Source organism: Centroberyx affinis, unplaced genomic scaffold (genome assembly GCF_046629955.1).
Source record: "Centroberyx affinis isolate AG114_WGS23_722 - 3 ecotype Tasmania unplaced genomic scaffold, CSIRO-AGI_Caff_v1 ptg004599l_1, whole genome shotgun sequence".
NCBI classification, from domain to species: Eukaryota; Metazoa; Chordata; class Actinopteri; order Beryciformes; family Berycidae; genus Centroberyx; species Centroberyx affinis.
Window position 1 is genome coordinate 316,419 of NW_027282213.1, and position 19,893 is coordinate 336,311.

General features: G+C 43.1%; 1 protein-coding gene across 1 annotated transcript; it reads right to left on the reverse strand.

The window, feature by feature from the left end:
- Positions 1 to 2,244: 2,244 nt before the first annotated feature.
- On the reverse strand, positions 2,245 to 16,521 carry LOC139665515 (mitogen-activated protein kinase kinase kinase 12-like). The gene is made up of 13 exons (XM_071544565.1): positions 16,020 to 16,521; positions 13,199 to 13,382; positions 11,937 to 12,128; positions 10,654 to 10,812; positions 8,040 to 8,198; positions 7,567 to 7,675; positions 5,835 to 5,944; positions 5,543 to 5,659; positions 4,837 to 4,977; positions 3,880 to 4,591; positions 3,269 to 3,336; positions 2,584 to 2,881; positions 2,245 to 2,331 (listed from the first exon to the last, which is right to left on the reverse strand). Exons 1-13 carry the CDS (start codon positions 16,519 to 16,521, stop codon positions 2,245 to 2,247), a joined length of 2,838 nt encoding a protein of 945 aa, XP_071400666.1.
- Positions 16,522 to 19,893: the final 3,372 nt, after the last annotated feature.

A 19,893-nucleotide genomic window follows, 5' to 3' on the forward strand; every position in this document is an offset into this window, starting at 1 on the left:
AGATTCAGAGTTTCAAGTGCTTTACAAATTGAAACCGGTCAGAAAATGAACACCAAAGAACTCTATAAAACACAGAAGCTGCCATTTCTAGCTTATTGAGTTGGATCAGTGGAACAACATTTTCTGTTGCACCGTCAAATTGAAGCTTATGCTACAAGGACTTGTCAAGGGACACAAACACATTGAGATCAGAGTATTTGTATGTCAGACTGTCTATTATAAAGGAGTCCTTACTCCTGAACATCTACATCTCCAAAACTACTCTCATGAACCACATTGTGGGGTTGTAAAACTTAAACTGACTACATCTGTGGTTGAAGCTTAGGGGTAGACAGCAAGTAAAGGTGGACCATGACAAATCATGCCATCATAGGCCTCATCTGTAAAATTTTTTTTTACACAAATTCTGCCAGTAGGCCAAAATCTAAGCCATAGTTGTCATCCAATGAAAAGGTTTTGATGTCAGAATCAGCAGTTCCCACTGATTTGCTCCTATGTTCTGTGATATATAAAATCAAAAAGTAATTTCTATAATGATTTGAAGTATTAGTGATATTGACATCATTCCTCTGTGTTTTTAATCACTTTAAATCAATAATACAGTGAAATATAGAATTAAATGTGGCCCCAGGGTTGAGTTTCCCAAAACAATCTTAGCTCTAAGATCATCTTAGTCCCACTGGAACTAAGTGAAGCCAGATGATCGTATTGTTAAGATATCTTTAGGAAACCCACTCCCAGATCATTAGACAATGTATTGTTTGTGTTTACCTGTGTTTGCTGCCCCTTTCATCCATAAGCCTTGAAGTCTGTAGAAGTCACTAAACTGCTGCCAGAAATCTGCTCTCTATATTTGTTGGATTTGTCCTCAATGGATGGATCTAATATTTCACTTTGATCTGAGTCACAAACAGTGACAGTGTTTTGAGTCATAAATACGCAATAGGCTACCCATACTTTTTTTTTTTTTTTTTTTTTTTTACAAGCATGCTTTTTTGATGCTATGTACATCCCCAGATGCACAGGGTGAGGTTTTCAAACTGGTATTGCATTTTAATACAGTAAACACCCCAATACTAATAAAAGCAAGTCTGCCCTGAACAAAACCTGCAGTGGTTCCTTGGACCTTTGATAGGAAATGATGTCAGAGCAGACATATTGCTTTTTCATTGCTCACATATTGTTCCTCTTTTACCTGTGTTTTGATGCCCAAACATGAACAGCAGCTAAACTCTAGTACCATAAGCTTTTTGAGGTTCAAATACGGTAGCGCCATCTAATTGAAAACATCAGCACCATTAAATTATACAGTCTCACATTTTAAAAATTTGTTCCTTTTACAACGTCACATATTTACATTGATATTAAAACACAGATTGTAGAAAATGACAACATAATCCCTGATGCAAACATAAATAAAAAACGTAAACTGTAAACAACACAAATGAAAAATGTAAACATTGTTTTTTTTTGTTTTTTTAAATCTAATATCAAATGAATTCATTGTAAAATAATGATAAATTAGAGTCAGTGCATAATGTTTTGAGAGGAAATGATACAATGATCTCTAGGAAATCAGTACATTATTAAATTAAGTGCAAGCAGCAACATCAGGAGAACATCCCAGAAATGCTGACAACTGAATAAAATGTTACAGAAGCCCTGATAGGATTTCATAACCATGTTCTAATAACGGAGACATTTTACAGAAATATGACATGATGAAAAGTGTAATATGACATGATGTGAAAATAGCATGACACACATTTTCCAATGGGGGAAATAAGAAAAATACAAACGGATGTGGAAGATGACAAGTGACATTAACGGATAGTAGTAGGAATCCTCATTTGAGGAACAGTGCGGTCTGATTTCCCAGAATCCCCTGTCAGTGAGGTGTGTTGATCGTGGGCCTGGTGCTACAGAGGGACCGGAGGAAGTGTTGCACTGTCAGTCTGACTATTGCCCCCATTCAGTTTTGCATCCCCGTAACACAATTATATTCAAAGGAATGTGATTTTCCAGGTGTTTTTTTCAGGACTTCAAGCCTTTGGGCACAACACTCACCATTTTCCAAGGAGATTTCTGTTTTCCTGCTCGTTCCACCCGTCATTTGCTGCCTCTTTTGCGATGCCCTGATCATATCTCTGCATATTGTGAGGCCTGTGGAAGGGGAAAGGCCCGTTCCAAGGCCAGATCACTCAGGTGTGTGGAGTCTGAGTGGGTTGAGGTGTGAGAGCTTTTTCACCAGTTGGTGGGCGGACGGCTGGGCTCTGCGCTGCCTGAGTGGTCCAGCTCAGCACTGTCACAGTCCGAGTCATCGTACAGACCCTGGGTCAGAGCAAGGACATGAATTATCTGAGTTAGAAAAGCAATGAATTCTTAAACACTGACCTAGAGTATCAGATACTGTAAGCATGAGCTACTGTTTGCTTGCCACTGTCTAAATGTTAGTATGTCAGCCATTATTTGAGTATCTGTTTGCCTGTAAGCAACATCTGCATGTCTACCATTCCTTCCCCAAATCTTTCTCTTTCTCTACCGCTCTTTCCCTCTCTCCCTCCTCCACTCCCTCTGTCCTACCTCATAATTGTGGTCGTTGGTGAGCTGGGTCTTGACCTGTCGCAGGGCCGCCTCCTTCTCAGATAGCCCGTCGGAGCCCAGCTGGGCCGGGTCGGCCGGGTCGGCCGGGATCTCCGAGCCCTGAGACAGCAGGTCGTCGCTCTTGTCGTCCAGACGCTCGTCGGTGTTGGTGCTGACCACGTCCGGCGTGCCGCTGTGGGAGTGGTCGGTGGTGTTGCCCTCCTCGCCGTCCGAGACCGACAGGTTCTCTGAGCTGAAGGTTGACAGCGACTGGCACTTGGTCATGCTCACAGGACGCCTGGTAGGAGTAGAGCAATTTGAGAGTAAATAAAACAAGAACGAATACATTTTTTTTTTTTAATCTGACCTCAGGCCGGATTTAAACTCAGGATGCCACAGTTACATGGTATGCATGAATATACATTTAAAAATCATAATGAAAAGCTTATGCTTGTATGTCTCTTCACCCACATTTTTGTAAAGGTGGCATTCAATTTTGGTTGTATATGCAGTATCAGGATGATCGTAGAAATTGCATATTTTTTCGTAGTGACTACTCGTGAATGTGAAATTTTGCTTTTGAGTTTATAAGAAGTAAATAAAGAGTTGTATTTCATGGATGACATACTGTTGATCAGAGCTTTAATAGGTCGGCCATATATTTGATGCATTCAACAACCCTTACCGTCTTCTTGGCAACTCCACTTCACTGTCCACTTCTCCTTCCTCTTCCTCTGATGACACTCCACGTCTCTGTGGGGTATAGGATTGAGTAGGAAATATCAGTATTGCCCTATTTTCAATGCACACTACACACTAATTATCCATCATGCTGCTAGGACTTGCTGGCAAGACATAACTGATGAGACCCTGGGAACAAAGATGATGTCAGTGTCAGGAAGCCAATTAATTCAGTTTTTGGGATCCCTCTACTTTAAGACTCACTGAATCATCAACACCTTTTGCTTACTACATGCTCCTGAATGTGACATACAGATACCCTCAGCTAACACATGATGAACAGTAGTTTGAGCCAGTCAAAGTCACATCTACCAGTACTGTGACAACTGAAGTAAACAGGGATGTAGTTCAGTTAATGACATACTAATTAAATGGCCTGAGATAGAACACTGAAATAAGTCAGGGATTTGATTAACTGCCAACAAATGAAACCAAAATGTCTGGATTTCCCAAAAGCCTCTCAGTGCTGCTAAGTTAATCTTTGTTCCAGTATAAGCCAAGAGTTGAGATGCCAAAATTAGAATAGACAAGATTTTGTTGGCATTCAAGTCTCACCTGACTGCGTGTGACTGCTGCCCTATAGAGCAGTGCTGAAGGAGTGAGGCGTTGACTTCTGGGTGAGCGCATGATGACTGGCCCATCCTCCTTCTCCTCACCCTCCTGGGCCAATCGGGGGTTCCCGAGCACGGACCCCCTCCCTGCGGCCGCCCCCCTCCCACACGGCGAGTCGGGGCTGCTGGAAAACGGAATAGACGCTGCGTCTTCGCTGGGCGTGTCACTGCGTGGAGGCGTCTCTGCGAGGTCATCATTCCCTCCACCCACGTCCGGCCCATCCTCCGGCCCTCCCTCTCTCCCGCCTCCTCCCAGCCCGGCCGAGGCGCTCTGACTGCCCCCTCTCTCCAGCCCCGGCCTGGCCTGTCCCTTCCTCCGGCCCTCGGCCTCCAAGGTGGTGGAAATGAGATCGGGGCTGGAGGAGGACATCTTCTTCAGCAGCAGGTCGTGCTGCAGGCCCCTGAGGGCTGCGCTGGGGTCCAGATGCTGCTTGTTGCTGGGGACAGACGAGGTGCTGTTGACCAGAGCTAAGGAGGAGGAAAGGGTGGCTTTCAGCTGAGCCAAGTCCCCGGTGCTGCCTTTGCCAACCTTCCGGTAGCGGGGCTTCCCTCGGCGAGAGCGGCCAGGGGAAGTAGAGCCCTTGTTGGGGATAGTGACCTGGGTCATGGAGGAGTCCAGTTTGGGGAGGATGACCTCTGACTTCAGTAAGTCTGGCCTGGAGAGGACAGGGACAGGATGAACAGTTAAAACAGAGGGGAAACAGTGGACTGTGGTAGAATAATAAACTCTTCAATAAGCATTTTTAAGAACCATACACATTTGTTATTAAAAATGTTTGCATGCTTGACCCTACAAATTAGGTTTAATAGAGCCTTTGGGGCGCTCACATTATATTCAAGGGCAATTTGTCCATATGTTTATATAAATGCTTCAAATTTAAATAACTCCTTGCCGTCTCACCTCTTGCTGTGCGAGGGCAGTTTCTGAGGTACATTGCGTTTCTTCATGAGTTTCTCCATTGAGTTGGAGGAGGCTGCCTGTCTGGAGCTGTAGTGCTTGTTGAAGCAGCCTGGGTACTTCTTATCCAGTGACTGCTCCCTCCTGAGGTTTAAACACAAAGGCAATGCTTGTTTAATGGATGTCAGATACTGAGCTAGGCGTAAGAGAGCACTTTGTTGCATGCAGTGGGCCTAGGCAACTGGATGCAATGGCCATCCAGATATAGAAGCACATTACGAATCAACTTTTACATCCTCTTTCATTATACATAAACTCAAAAACACTGCTAAATGGATGTCTATGGATATTAAGGTAGTAGTAGAAAATATTTAAATATTAAAATGAATGTGAATTGAAATCAGCCCCGCTATGTCTAATTGCAAACCTATTTGAAGAGCTCTTCCTCTTTGAGTTCAGGTTACTTAAAATATGTGTCACATTTCAGTATTGTTTTTAGGAATAGAATTTAAGTATTTGGGGAATCAGCTATGACTATTTGTGTGATTAATTGGCTTTCATTTACACACATACCCATCCGTTTTCAAATTTAGTTAGTGGTGTTAAGTTTGCACTAGCTTGGACTGAAATATACTACCCTCAAACTCCTCGATTTCCAGCCATGACTGTATCATCTATTACTTTATCAAGTCAATATCAGTTTCCATACTTGAGCAGCTCTTTCTCTTTGAGCTCCAGCTGCAGCATGACAGCGTTGAGCTCCATGTATAGGTTGTTGGCTCTCTCCAGCTTCCTCTCGTAGTGCTCCCGGATGTCCAGCGCATGTCTGTGTGGAGAGGACAGGGGGAAAGTGATGTAAATACACACACAAATATACACACTTTCTCAATAGTTAGGTTTCCTTATTTATTTTCCTGCATTTTTCTCTATATATCTCCACTTCTGTATTTTAATGTATCCATTCCCATTGTGTGTCCCTGTTCCCATATTTCTTTGCTAACCTGAGTTCCTCTCTGCGTCGTATGATCAGCTCCTCATCCAGCCTGTGAAGACACGTTCCCTCAGACTTGATCTTCTCAAAGTGGTGCCTCACCTCGTCTCTCCACTCCGCCTGGCGGGAAACACACAACACATCCATCAGAGCAGGTAGCAGCTATCAAACTGAATACTCCAATCCATCATGTTTGAGTCAAGAGTTAGGAAAATAGTTTTTTAAGGGCAAGCACACATGTTCATGTGCTGAAGAGGGTTCAGATAGGTAATAATGCTGCTACCGGTTAAACATGCGAAACTACAAATTGTTCCACTGTGGTGCCGTCTTCTTCTTCTTCTAATGAGAATGAGAATAATGTGGGGGACATAGTACGTTGCACTATGGTCTGGTAAAATAGAAAATAGTCTCTTTAAGTTGAAGTGAAAATGTGGTTCATGTGTGTCAAGCAAACCAAACCCATCAGGCTGTAGAGGAATAATCAATGCACAAGGAGCAAAACTGAGCATGAACTGACATAACATGAGCACAAAAATGCAGTGTGGGCATTTTCTTGTGCACAGTGGAGCGTGACAGCTGTTATCTGATGCCTGTCATATCAAAGGACAAAGGGATTTAGATGTGTGTGTGTGTGTGTGTGTGTACATGCATGTGTGTACTGTATACTTCATGTGTTTGTGTGTGTGTGTCTGTCTGTCTACGCACGAGTGCTGCTCTTCTTATTAAGCTAATGGACTTTGTGCGCACTCTCCTATATCTCCAGCCCTCTCTCTCTCTCTCTCTCTCTCTCTCTCTCTCTCTCTCGTTCCTGTCTCTTCTCTACCATTAAAGCAATCAATACACTCTACCTCTCTCTAACGTCACAAGAAAAATCCATTATAGGGTGGAGAGGAGAGTAAGTGGGGCGGAGTTGGGGGGTTTGGGAGAAAGAAAGGATCAAGGATAAGGGGATAGGGTGAATGAGGAGGAATGAGCGGTAGGCAAGGGAGTGAGGAATGGTTTGTGTTTTGCATCATTAGATATAATCAAGGGAAGAGGCAGTAGGTTGCTGCAAATGAAAAAAATAGTAATTTTGTGTGTTTGTGTGCACACTTCTCTGTCTGCATGAGCTTCCTTGCGTACGCATGTGTCGTAAATGGGTCTGCGGTTCTACATGGCTGAGTAATGACGTGCAAGTCTTCCACACGTACACAGGCTACTTTTCCAAGGCCCTTGTCCTTCAGCTGTGTGGTTTTGACTAGTCCCATAAATCTTCTAGCTGCAGACAGCAGGCTGATTGGAAGAGGAGGGCAGTAGGTAGACAGTAATTGAACTGCTACAGCTACTGGATGCTGTTCAGAAGAGGTTTTCTAGTGGCAAGAAAACCTATATCTAACCCTGGTCCAATGGTCATTCCTTTTATTTATAGGCAGTGGATCATTTGTTCATATTCAACTTGGGAGAAGATGGCTAAGCAAATGGTTGTTTTCCCTTTATATTTTCCCCTATAGATGGCACACAGGTTATGTATAGACTTAAGACTGTGAGTGCTAGCAAGTGCCAATTGACCTCATCCTCCTTCAAACACATCACTTTCCTGTCTATTTTCACTGTGATGTCTTATAGGGACTTCAAAATAAAATAAAATACTGAAGGAAGGCAGAAAGGCGGCTCTCCTTTAAAAGAGCTGTTGGTGATTTATTGCCTATTGACCTATTTTTTTTTTTTAGTCAGTGCTATCGACAGAGGGGAGGGTGGCCTACCTGAGACTGGAAGTAGGTTTCTTGTGGGGTGGACAGGATGTCTGCTGAGGCGATGTCCAGATGCAGGAGAATCTGCCTGAATGAAGGCCTGTTTCTTGGCTTGGAGTTCCTGCGATTAAAGGAAACAAATGCTTTGTCAGTAACGCAAGGGACACTGAAGAAAATGACCTTTCCTCTCCTTTTAACTGAGTCACTCTTTCTTACTATGCCCAATTCTTCCCCCTGTTTGTGGAAACACAATGATGCCTCTGACTTGCACTTTTTAATATTTCTATTCCCTCTTCATTTATCCTTGTATTTCTTGTCTTGTACCTCCCACACTTCCATCTCTCTACCCTCTTTATCTATTTCATCAGCCTTCATAATACGTCTCACTTCTTTATTTTTTCTTCTCCACTTCCACTTTACTTTTCCATATCACTCTTCTTGCCTCCCACCCTCTCTCCCTGTCCATATCCTTCTCCCCTGCTCACCAGCATTGCCTCAGGAGGATTTTGAAGCCGTCGGGACAGCTATCAGGTACAGGCAGCTGCAGGCTGTTGTTGCCCACTCCCCAGATGATAGCTGAGGAGTCCACATCTTTATAGGGCACCTCTCCTGTCAACATCTCCCACAGCACGACGCCAAACGACCTGCAGACAGATATGGTACATTTGCTTTCAACACACTGATAAAGATGCGATGTGAACTGATGAAGGGCAGCATGACTGAAATGTCAAGCTTTTTACGGGACCTCACGGGAACAAATCCTGCTTTTACTGCTGAGGTTGTTGCAGCTGTCGTCTCTGGTGGATCTTTAACATGTAAAAAGACAGTTGTTGTCTCTCATGCAAATGCCTTCTGTGCTAAGCTATAAAAACATCATCACTGAATTATACCTAGGTTTAATGAGTTGGTATGACAAAATGTTTTATTGCTGCTAAGAAATTATTTTCTATTGGAGTTACATGCACGAGTGTTCAAAGGTTACACTGGTAATACCAAACTAATATATAGTATATAGTATAGTATACAGGCAAACCTCTGTGTTTCCTCCTAGCCTATTTTCCATACTATGTCACTGGGGGTGGGAGGAGGTTAAGCAGCTGTGTAGCTGTGAACAGTTAAGGGGCCAGAGTGTGGTTTTGTTTATATTCCTATGGGGCTTCTTCTTATCTAATTAGCACCAGGAATATAGGCTGGCATATGCTGCCAAAACAAGTGCTATATACTATACTTAATAGTAATATAACCGTTATTTAGACAATTTATATGGCCCCCGACAAATGCATCTCAGTTCTATGAAAAGTAAGTAACAGCTGGTCAAAAAGTAGTCTCAAAAAAGTAGTTTCATTGATGAGCTGGGGCTCTACCACTGCTGGGTCGGGGACCAAGACCCATGGGAAGGTAACTGAGGAAAGTTTGTTGTTGGTGGCACCTTGGATCGCCATGGTGACCCATGTAACCTAGGTGCCAATAGCATCACATGGCATTGAGGGGGTGTGTGATGTTGTGTTTACATGTGTATTTTTAGAGCTTCTCCATCTCCTTGTTTACCATTCATGATGTGTGTGTGTGACAATCGTAACATTCACTGGTTTTCACGAGACTGGGACACTGCATGTGTTTCTTTGGCACCAGGCTAAGTAATGGAGGTTAAATGATGGCTTATAACTTATGGATGTTGTGTGCTATTTCTATACCAGCACTGTACAGTAAAATGTCATTCAATAATTTAATGAGTGACTCATTTGTCAATTCAGCATGTGACTCATTTTAATAAGAAACTGATTTGGACTGTTTTAATAATGTAGAATACAAACATAATATGCAGTTTTGTTATGTATGAGTTCATATGCATGTACTGTAAAAAAAAATGTTAATGTGAGAGAACAAAACAAAGAGAAAAGAGAAAGAGAGTGAGAGAATATTCTTTGGTGCACTGATCTTACTTTACTTCCTCAGCTCATTTTATCTTTCAATTTTTAATCAGGAGAGACAGTTATTGGTGCAGAATTGGGAGACATAGCACAGGGCAGAGCACTATGTGCAGTCTCTGCTATTGCATGAGTGCATGATGTGCATGAGGCAACATCTTCCTTTTACAAAATTAGATTATATTATGCAATGTAACATTATATTTAAGTTACATTATGTTATATTGTGTGACATTGCATTGTGCAAGGTAATGTGAAGTTACAATATGTTGGGTTAATTTCGCTGTGTCACATTACAGTAATATGTCACTTTGCGTTATGTTACATTCTAGTTTTGTCTATTTGAGTACAATCCAAATAAAAAAGAATACTGTCAGGAAAATGAATATAATCTCAAATCTGACAGCTTTGCTTTAGGAAAAAAGTGATAAGCCAGCAAGCCCTAGATTTTATCAAGGCTTATTTGAGTTTTACTCTGTTCTCTGGTCCAACTGTCACAGCATGTTAGTACAAAACCAAACTAACTGCATACAACAAAAGACCTCACCACAACCTCTCCCTCTTTTCCTCTTTCTTTTTTTTTTTTTGGTATGGACTACACTAGAGTAATTTACATAAATTTATACTAAACTGTATACACCCATGCCTTGTTTTCTTCCTACATCAAAAGCTTTTTAATCCTATTTTCACATCTCTACTAATGCACTGCTGGCCCTGGGCCAAACCATCCGCAGGCTTGGAAGGTTATTCCAGCCTCTCCTGAGCACTGCAGCATCTGGCAAATCAATTATTAAATTAGCCAACGTTCCTTTCAGGACAGAGAGAAAGAGTGATGTAGGGCGGGCGAGGGAGAGAAAGAGAGAGAGAGCGAGAGAGACAGAGAGAGAGAGAGAGAGAGCGAGAGAGAGAGAGAGAGAATGTAGGGGTGGGGATTAGGGGCTAAACGCAGGCCAACCCATCAGATATGGTAGTGGGCCTATACAATTTCATGTAATGAGATATTGTACATAATACTGAATAGATTTTCTGGAAATAGGATACTGCACTGTATAGTAAAGTATAACTAATGAGATTCTATGTTGATTTAATGAAAGATTATACAAATCATAAGGGAAAATTGGAAAGGTGCATAAAATGCAGCGGGGCAGTTTAAAAGGGTTCTGACACTTACCAAATATCCACCTTCTCTGAGACGGGCTCGTTGCGTATGACCTCAGGAGCCATCCAGGCCACCGTACCGGCGAAGGACATCTTGGTGCTCTTGTCACTAAGCTCCTTGGATGTGCCGAAGTCAGAGATCTTCACTGCGTCGTCATAGGTGATCAGCATGCTGGAATGACACATTGGACATTATGCCTTTGTGTTGTTTGTGTTTGCATACTTAAATTAATCTAAGTACAAAAATTACAGACAACTAAATTCAATAATCTGTAATTCATATGTTCACTAAATATAGAATGATAAAGATAACACTGTGAGATAAAAACCTCATACATCACAAGAAGGCAGTTCTTCAGTATACAAGTGAACACATCGTCGGCCATGATGCAGTTACCCTCTTGGGCCGATCAGTAACAAGATGCATCTTCCCCCCAAGTTTCATCAAAATCAGACTAGTGGTGAAGCAGTTATAGCCTTTCAAAATTAAAAATTTGTGGTGTCTTTGTGGTGAGATATCACAGCTGAGTTAAAATGTTTTACAATTAATCATAGTGCTCCCATCAGGCCAATCTGAGTAATTTTTTAAACACAAGAACAAAGTGCCAAAACACATCATCTCTCCAAGTTTGCCTTTTAATTATCATGCTCCATTAGACCAATCAGTGTAATTTTTAAATGCTGGAACACAATGCGAATATGCATCATCCATCCAATTTTCATCAAAATCAGACCAGCAGTGTCTGAGATATCACCTGAGTTATCACGTTTGACAGACGGGTGGATGGACAGGATGCAGCCTCCATAGTAATTTCATCATGTTGCTCTAAAGTTTACCTCAGTTGGTCAGATGGTCAAATAGCAGCACAATGGCGCTACCAATAATGCAGAGATTCTGACATATTATTTTAATAATTTATGTTCACCCAACATGGGGATTACTTTTGCTGAATCCAAGCAAAATGTCAACTAATAAAATCTACCTACTCCTCATCAATGTTATCCTTATAATAAGGTCACAAACAATAGAATACCTATTTTGTAATCGTATTCACAGTGAATTCTCCTGGACGAATGGGAAAAATGTTTTTGAATGATTGAATCGGGTATTGTGTGATCCCATGTCTTTATGTGTGTGACGCCCATCTTTGTCCTGTCATGTAGTGTGAACAGCTTTCAGACCTGATGGTCCTTTAGTCCGACCTAGGGTTTAGTCCTAATTATGATCTGTTTGCTATATCATTGTCAGTTACACTTGAATCACAGCGCTTTAATCATACAGGTCCACAAACTCACTTGGGTGACTTGAGGTCTCTGTGGATGATCTTGTGGAGGTGAAGGTAGTTCATGCCCCCGGCGATGCCCATGGCCCAGTCCATGAGCAGGGAAGGGGTGATCTTCCTGCCTGCTCTCAGCACCTCGTACAGCTGTCCCTGGGCACAGTACTCCATGATGATGCAGTAACATGGAGCCTGAGTACAGATTCCCCTGATACCGTGGAGAAGTGCATATGTTAGGATAGAACATGTTAAGAGTTATGCTATAATGCCAGTGCAACGTTGTTGCCGGGTGACACATAACTCCAATTTTGGGTTAATTAAGCATTTTCAAAGCGTTTGGATAAACTGTCACAATCTGCTCCTCAGTCTCCTGGTCAACCACACCTTTCACTCCCCAGTCCTGCCATCCTCCTGCCAGCCACCTGATGTCCTCGGACTTCCCCTCATCACCTTTCCCCCCTCCTGCACCACCACACCTGTCTGTTATCAGCCCGTTAGCCTTGTGTCCTTGTTCTGCCTGTCATCTGCCAATCAGCTCCCAGACTCTTCCCTATCCAGCCAGCTGTTCCCCATTTGTAATTTGCCTCAGTTGTGTTTAAATGGGCTGTGTTTCTCAGTTGTCTTTGCCAGTTCGTTTGTTGTGTTCCCCGTGTTCCCCGCTTAGTTACCAGCTCTGTTACCTGCCTTGTCACCAGTGTTGTTTCGTGTCTGCTTAGCCCTTCTGCCAGGTTTGGAGTCTTTGTTTTAGTTTTGCCTGTCGGCCTGTTTTAGTTTTTGCCTTTTTGGATCTTCTTTTGGTTTTTGTTCTTCTGCCTAACTTCAGCTATTAAAGCTCTTGCTTCTACCAAGCTCTCTCTCTGGCGGTCATTGCATTTGGATCCAAGTCTCTGCCTCCTGACATAAACTCAAAAATGCATGGTCATCAAGCTGAAAAAAACAGTTTTTCTTAGTTCCTGAAAAGTTGACATTTGGGAGTTATGAGGTTTTCACCTGACAACAACGATAAGCAGAAAAGGCATTAGCAGAACTAGAGTAGTAGAATATGAGTAGGTAGAAAAAGGATAATAAATGAGGATAGCTTTTAACAGGCATGAAAACAAAATGCAAAAACAAAGTAGAGTAACACTGGTGGCATAATAACACTTATACACTGGTCATGTACAAACATTTCTCAATTTAACCTATGAGAAACCTCAATCATGCGCACAGAAATATGCAACATTAGTGGCACACTGCACTATTCATGGCATAAACCATCAACTCATCATTTCTACTCACTTGAAGGTAATGATGTTGGGGTGTTTGAGCTTGCGCAGGTGCTTGATGTCCGTCTCTTTGAGGTCTCGCACTTTCTTCACGGCCACTTCCTGTCCGTGCAGCTTGCCCAGGAAGACGGCCCCCTGGGCCCCGCTGCCCACCCACTGCAGGTCCGATATCTCCTCAAACGGGACCTCCCACAGCTCTGAACGAGGGGGAGAAGATGGAGGCAGAGTAGTTGGTGAAGTTTATCTGTGCATTAACATCAGTCAGTTATGGATATAGCACAGATCTCAGATAGAAAGGCTCCCATGTCATTCTCATCCCATTTTGATTGTATTAACCTATAATGATTACAGGTTGATTTTACCAGTTTTAATGTATATCTAAATAAATTTCATAACTTTAATATATTAAAAACTTTTTAGTGCTTCCATAATGTCAATTTTTGTACAAAGAATTCTATCAATCATTTAATGAATGAAAAAATAATATCTCCACACAAACAGTGTCCTCTGTGGAGGGACAGCCCTTAATTAACATTTGGATTAAGGATTTGTCTTTCAAGGCTGTGCCAACAAATGATGCTGCTAAAGACAAGCTGTTATGATGGATTTCTAATTTCAAAGAAGCAGCTTTACAGATACAAGCCAGAATTTATTTGACCATTTAAATTTTGGGTATATTCACACATGATCTTGAAAAGTTTGACTTGTAGATGGAAAATTGGCTGTTTAGAATGTTCTTGGCCAATCGTACCTCAAAATACAGGTCGGTTTCCATACTCCTGTGTTTACAAACATTGCAAATTTAATCATGTCTTTTACAATCTCAAAACTCATTTTTAGCTGCCACATACTTTCAGTCACTATATCAAAAGATCAACCAATGAAATTCAGAATCAGAAAGAAAATAATCTTCAATCCAGTGAATCTCTATGTAAAACAAAGCCAGCAGCGGGGCATAGTGTTCCCACCGTATTGCTATAATAGGCTGAGCCTGTAACAAACTTGTTTTAAGACCTGCCTCATAGTCACACAGACACCAAGTGTGACACCTTGTTCTGTACTTGAACCCCACCTTAACCTGAGACTGGGGGTGTGCAGGCAGACAGACAGGGAACTCTAATCCTCTGTGGGTAATACTCTCTCAGCCTCGTAAATCCTGCTTAGTGCCATTGTGGGGCTGACGCGAAACAGGGGTCCAACACTCAGGAGGGGGTTGGAAGAGGGAGGGGATTTGGGAGCCTAATGTGGATGTACGGTGGAGATGGAGGCAGAGGGGTAGTGGTGCTGGTGGCGGTAGTAGTGTGTATGTGTGTGTGTGTGTGTGTGTGTGTTTCTGTGTGCGTAAAGGCAACGGAAGGGAGGGGGATTCCCCATGGATCGGCTAAGAACAGACAGTTAATACAGAGAAATATACAGCCCGCGCTGCTGCTGTTCTGGACCCGGGGAAAGATGATCCAGACGCATTTATCATATTAATCAGGATGATATGAATGATTAATGATCTCTAGTGATTGATTGGGGTTTCAGTCTCTAATGAGCCCGTAAAACATACCACCTTATAGGCATAAGGCTATATCTGATACACCAGAATCTCCCCTGTGTCTGCTCTCTTTGATCTGATAAATGGAATCATTTTAGAACATCTTACAGCGCCACTACGGTTCTTTGGAATCAATAGAACTGAAGGGAAATTCTACTGCTGTCAACTGCTGCTACATTGTCACATCCAATCAAAGCACCAGAATGGGCCATTATGATGCAGTAGGTAGGGATTCAGTTCCAACACCCCTATTTATTTCACTCCTTTTATATCGGCGCTGCTCTCGTCAGCATGTGTGACTCCCTGAGATGTAGCACACAGGCGAGGTGCGGAGAGGTGCAGATGGGCTGGGAGTGATAACAGGACAGGATGAAAGGGAGAGGAAAAGGAGACAATGAGAGACAGCAGGGGGAGGGGAGGGGAGCGGAGGGGAGATGTGGACGTCAAATGGGTGATAAAATATCAGAGGGGTTATGAAGACAAGTAGAGGTATAAAAGAGCCGCCTTCCTCCCTAGCATCACACTGTATGTATATATGTATGTATGTGCCAAAGTGGGTGTTTGGTCTGTGAGAGATAGTGTGTATCTTATGCGATTGTAGGCGGGATCGCATGTCTTCATATCAGTGCAAGATGATGTGGGTTTCTATTTGTGTGTGTACTCGTGTGTGTGAGCGCATTCACTCTAGGACGCATGCTCATATATATGCATGTGTGTGTGTGTGCGTGTGTCAGGTTTGTGTTAATAGAGATGAGAGGCGCAGGGTCAGAGTATGGGCATACATAATTCATGAAGCAGATTTGGCAGAGGGGTCCCGGGGGAGCTCCGCGCTATTGTAGTGGCTGCAGACATAAACAACACAGCGTCACAGGGAGCCAGCTTCAGTGGGGGGAGGGAGGGAGACAGGCTGGCAGGAAAGAGGATGGGGAATCAGAGGGGAAAAAAAGCCCTTCGAAGCTTTTATAGAGTAGGTGCTCTCTCTCTCTCTCTTGCTGCATCTCTTTCAGGTCAGAGAAAGTGTTTGTTTACAACATGGCCATTGTGGGAGTAATTCATCTACCAACTGGTTAATGTAATGAAATTGTGGGATAAGATCATATAATTAACATATCAAAGCTTCAGCCTGGAATTCAAAGGAAGTGGAAGTGGAAGGTAGTGGTTGCTTTAATTGGAATACTAATATAAAAGCAATCATTGATTCCAATGTGTGTGTGTGAGTGTGTATGTGTGCTATATTCAAGTGTGCAATGAATCCTGCTTGTAGTGCCTGACTGTGTTTGACTGTCAGACTTACCCTCCAGGTTGTGTTTGTGCTCTGTTGAGTAGGCTTTGCCAATCATAGTCCAGACAGGCCGCAGACACCCAAACAACCCCTCCAGGAAGCCTCCTCCCCCTCCGTTGGACTGGCACTGTAGCCTGGCATCATTGGCCTGGCTCCTGACCGCGCCGCTGTCCGTGTCCTGCCCCTCTCCCTCTGTCCTCCCTGCGCTCCCATCGTTCTCATGGAGCTTCAGAACACTGTTGGCAAAGTGCTCCTGTTGTTCCTCGCTCGGCGTGGGACTGTGCCCGCAAGTGCGCCCTTCCCCTCCGCCGCCCCCAACGCCCTGCGGCTCGACAGCGGCCCCCGTGTCTATGGAGAGGACGTTGCGGAGGACGCACTGGGTGGGGGTCAGGTCCATTTCCGGGGTGCAGGGCGTTTCGGCATCGAGACGCCGAAAGGATGGCGGTTCAGAGAGGGGCGTGTTGAAGCCGGAGAGTGATGGAGAAGGGGCACGGGGTTCATGGATGAGGGCCATGAGGGACTGCAGTCATCAGAACAACCCAAGCACTGGGAGCCTTGAGAGAGAGAAAGACAGAAAGAGAGAGAGGGAGAGAGAGAGAGAATGGACATTGTTAAAGGTCAAATCAAAGGGATGGCCAGTACCATTACCCTCCTAAAACATGATTTCATGACAGTTGATATGAGAATTATATACTGTATATTCAACTATATATGTTGAATATGGAGTTTGTAGGAGAGTGACACTCCCAGTAGGTGTTTGTTTGGGTATGTTATATCTAAAATTGTTGCTAGTAAGTAAGTGGCAGGCAGCCTGAGTGGCTAGAGAGACTGTCCTATACCCAAAAAGCCCCAGGCCTGATCCACCGAGCTCTGACCTATCTGTGGATATGGGAAGGTGAAAAGGCATATTTCCCTTGGGGATCAATAAATATCACAGAAAAAAGCACATTCACAGTTTGCTATCCTCCTCTGAGTCAAGCCAGTTTTCAGTGTGTTGTTGTCTCACCCAGACACCAGATTTTGAACATGCTGTGCAGTGTTCTGTGATGAAGGACTTCTAAATGAGGAGCTTCCTTTATTAATTCCCTTTGAGTCATGATAACACAGTTACATAGTTAAGTGTCTGCATGGGAGAGAAAGGACATAGGACAAAATAGGGTAGGTTATTATTACTTAATGACACTGGAGTTTGAGATTGAAGATTGACGTTCTGTTTGGATCAGTGGAGACCTCACACTGCAGAAGTCATGCTTTTTTGCTTGCTGCAACACTTGTGCAATTTTGTGAAAGGACAGATACGAAGTGATAATTATTATACATTTATATGCCCTGTGATTGGGGCATTGACTTTAAGTAATGAGATGTGATATAGTGCTGAAGATGTCAAATCAACACTAACAGAATGTGAAAATTGATCCAGAGAGTGTGGATATAGGACAAATGAATTGTCCTTTGCACAATCTGCCTGGAATACAAATCTGAGAGGGCCTCAGTTACATATCAATACCTGCTTCAGTTCAGTGCCATCTTTGATGAAGTGCACAGAAAAATTGACACACAAGTAAAGTCAACTTGACTTATATGGGTAACACACCATGACAGCAAATAAATGGAATAATTTCTCTAAATCTTAGAGAATATATCATACATAGCCTTACAATGTTATCATTGTGGTTCAGCATGTTTATAATGAACAAAACCAAGGGAAAATCCAATAGGCAGAGTGGTGCCATTCCCCTTTATCTATATACTACATTTGTGGGAGATCACTGGTATGTTAAATTGGATGAGATCAAATGATGCCGTTAAAATAATGAGAGAGTGTTGCAAGCCTCTTCAAAGCTTGTCATTTCTCCAAGGACGACAGCTTCCTCCACACATTCAGCTGAGAATGAAAATACATTATTTCTTTCTCTCGTGGCAGACCCTTATGAAAGAATCCACACACCACCTCTACTGATTATGACAACCAAGTGTGCATGTCGTACCTGCTTAGAGAAATAACGATACAAATCAGATTCATCACAATAGCCTCATTATTTTGTTGTATCACATAACAGACAAACTAAACTCATGTTTTCCTCTTCACAAATCCCCAATGTGGAGAATTTCATTCAACATATCATCAAATCATCAATCTGAGGTGAACTTTAGGTATCTCCTATATGGTATATCTGTCCATATCGCAGTCCCTTTGAAGGTCAATGAATGTGTCAAAATAATAAGCCTAATTATCTAGATTCTAGAATACTACATTGACCAGCCTATGGTGCTATGAGATAATTCTGAATAAAAGTAATGTGCTTGGCATCTGATTTGTGAGCTATCAGCCTACTGATGCCACCTACTACCTAGCCATACATTGGCTACCGGCCATCTATAATCTGAGACGAAAGAAAACGTAGCCTATAGATAATTCAAGACGAGGAAGAGACAGCCTGCGGGGATCATTAAATAAGCCACAACCATAAAGCTTGAAAAATTATCCTCATTATAATTTGGAGCGGAGAGAGAAACCTAACCACTGAGACGCATCTGTTTTCTGAAGTCTTGAATAATCACATATCATTCACATGCGACTGATCTTGTCTCCTAAATATTCTTACTCCCGCACACTTTATTTCGAGGCATCAGCTGCGGGATCTGCAGGGGGAGGCTATGCTCTGTTACAGGCCAGTGCATTGTGAATGTGTTGTAGGGATGTCTTGCGCGCATCATTGCTTCTCCTCGTACCTCCTGCGGTTAAGATCCGGCGATAGCAGTGCGGCATCACCGTCAACACTCAAGTTAGAGTTACAGTCAAATATCCAACCACCGTTTATATTGGGGAAAAAAATGAAAGAATACGTTATGTGTATGCTACGATCAGCTGCAGACCAGCTGCCTTCTCCACGGTGACAGTATGTGGCTGCTTTTCACGCTCGCTGACAAAATGCTGTAAATTTAATGTTGTCTACCTCAATGCCGAAAGATGAAGTCCATCGCTGCTGATTCCACAGGCTTATTCCACTTATAGCTTCCGACCGGTTATCTGATTTCTTCTAGCAACAACAACAAGGTAATTAATTCTGCTTTTCTGGTTGTGTTGGTGTAATCAGCGCCCACGCTTCTCCTCCTCTCACAACATCCAGTGACGTTTCTCAACCCGGCTGAAAGTGCGCTCATCTGCGTTTATTCCAACCCCTATGACAATAAACACAGGCTCTCCGATTCACCTGTTTTCCTCTTCCTATACTCGTCCTTCTCTTTCTACCTCTCTCTTCCACTCTCCTCTGAGGATGCGATCTCTGCACACGGAGGAATTTATACTGCGCAGTTGGCTATCTCACCTAGGCTATAGTAAACAGGAGAGGAGGAGAGGAGAGAGAGGAGATGAGAGAGAGGGGCGTGAGGTTGTGACGGAGGGATGGGGAGGAGGATGGTGAGAGAGATTGGGAGGGAGTCCTCCTATCAGAGGAGAAATGCGCTGTGACGGGCTCAGTCCGGTGAGAGACGGGACAACTGCAGGTAGAGGGGTTTATGTGTGAGGCCACTCTGGATGAGGGATCAGCCGGTGTGTGAGGTTATGAAAATGATGTCATCCCTAAAGCATGCAGCATTTGACTGGACAGCGCGATGTAAATCCCTTCAAACCCTATTAACACACTCTCTGTCGAGTGTAATTGGTGTATAATCTGCGAGCACCCCGTCTGTCACAGAGGGAACACGAAGAAAGGACGGCAGGTCGTTTTTTTTTTTTTATCATTTCCAATCTCTACTGACCCATTTCACTAAGATAGGCAGAGTGGGACAGCAAAGGACCTAAATATGATTTTCCTAAGGCATATTTTCTTCCCTGAGCGACATTCATTAACCTGAGTGAAATAAAAAAAAGACACACAAATTC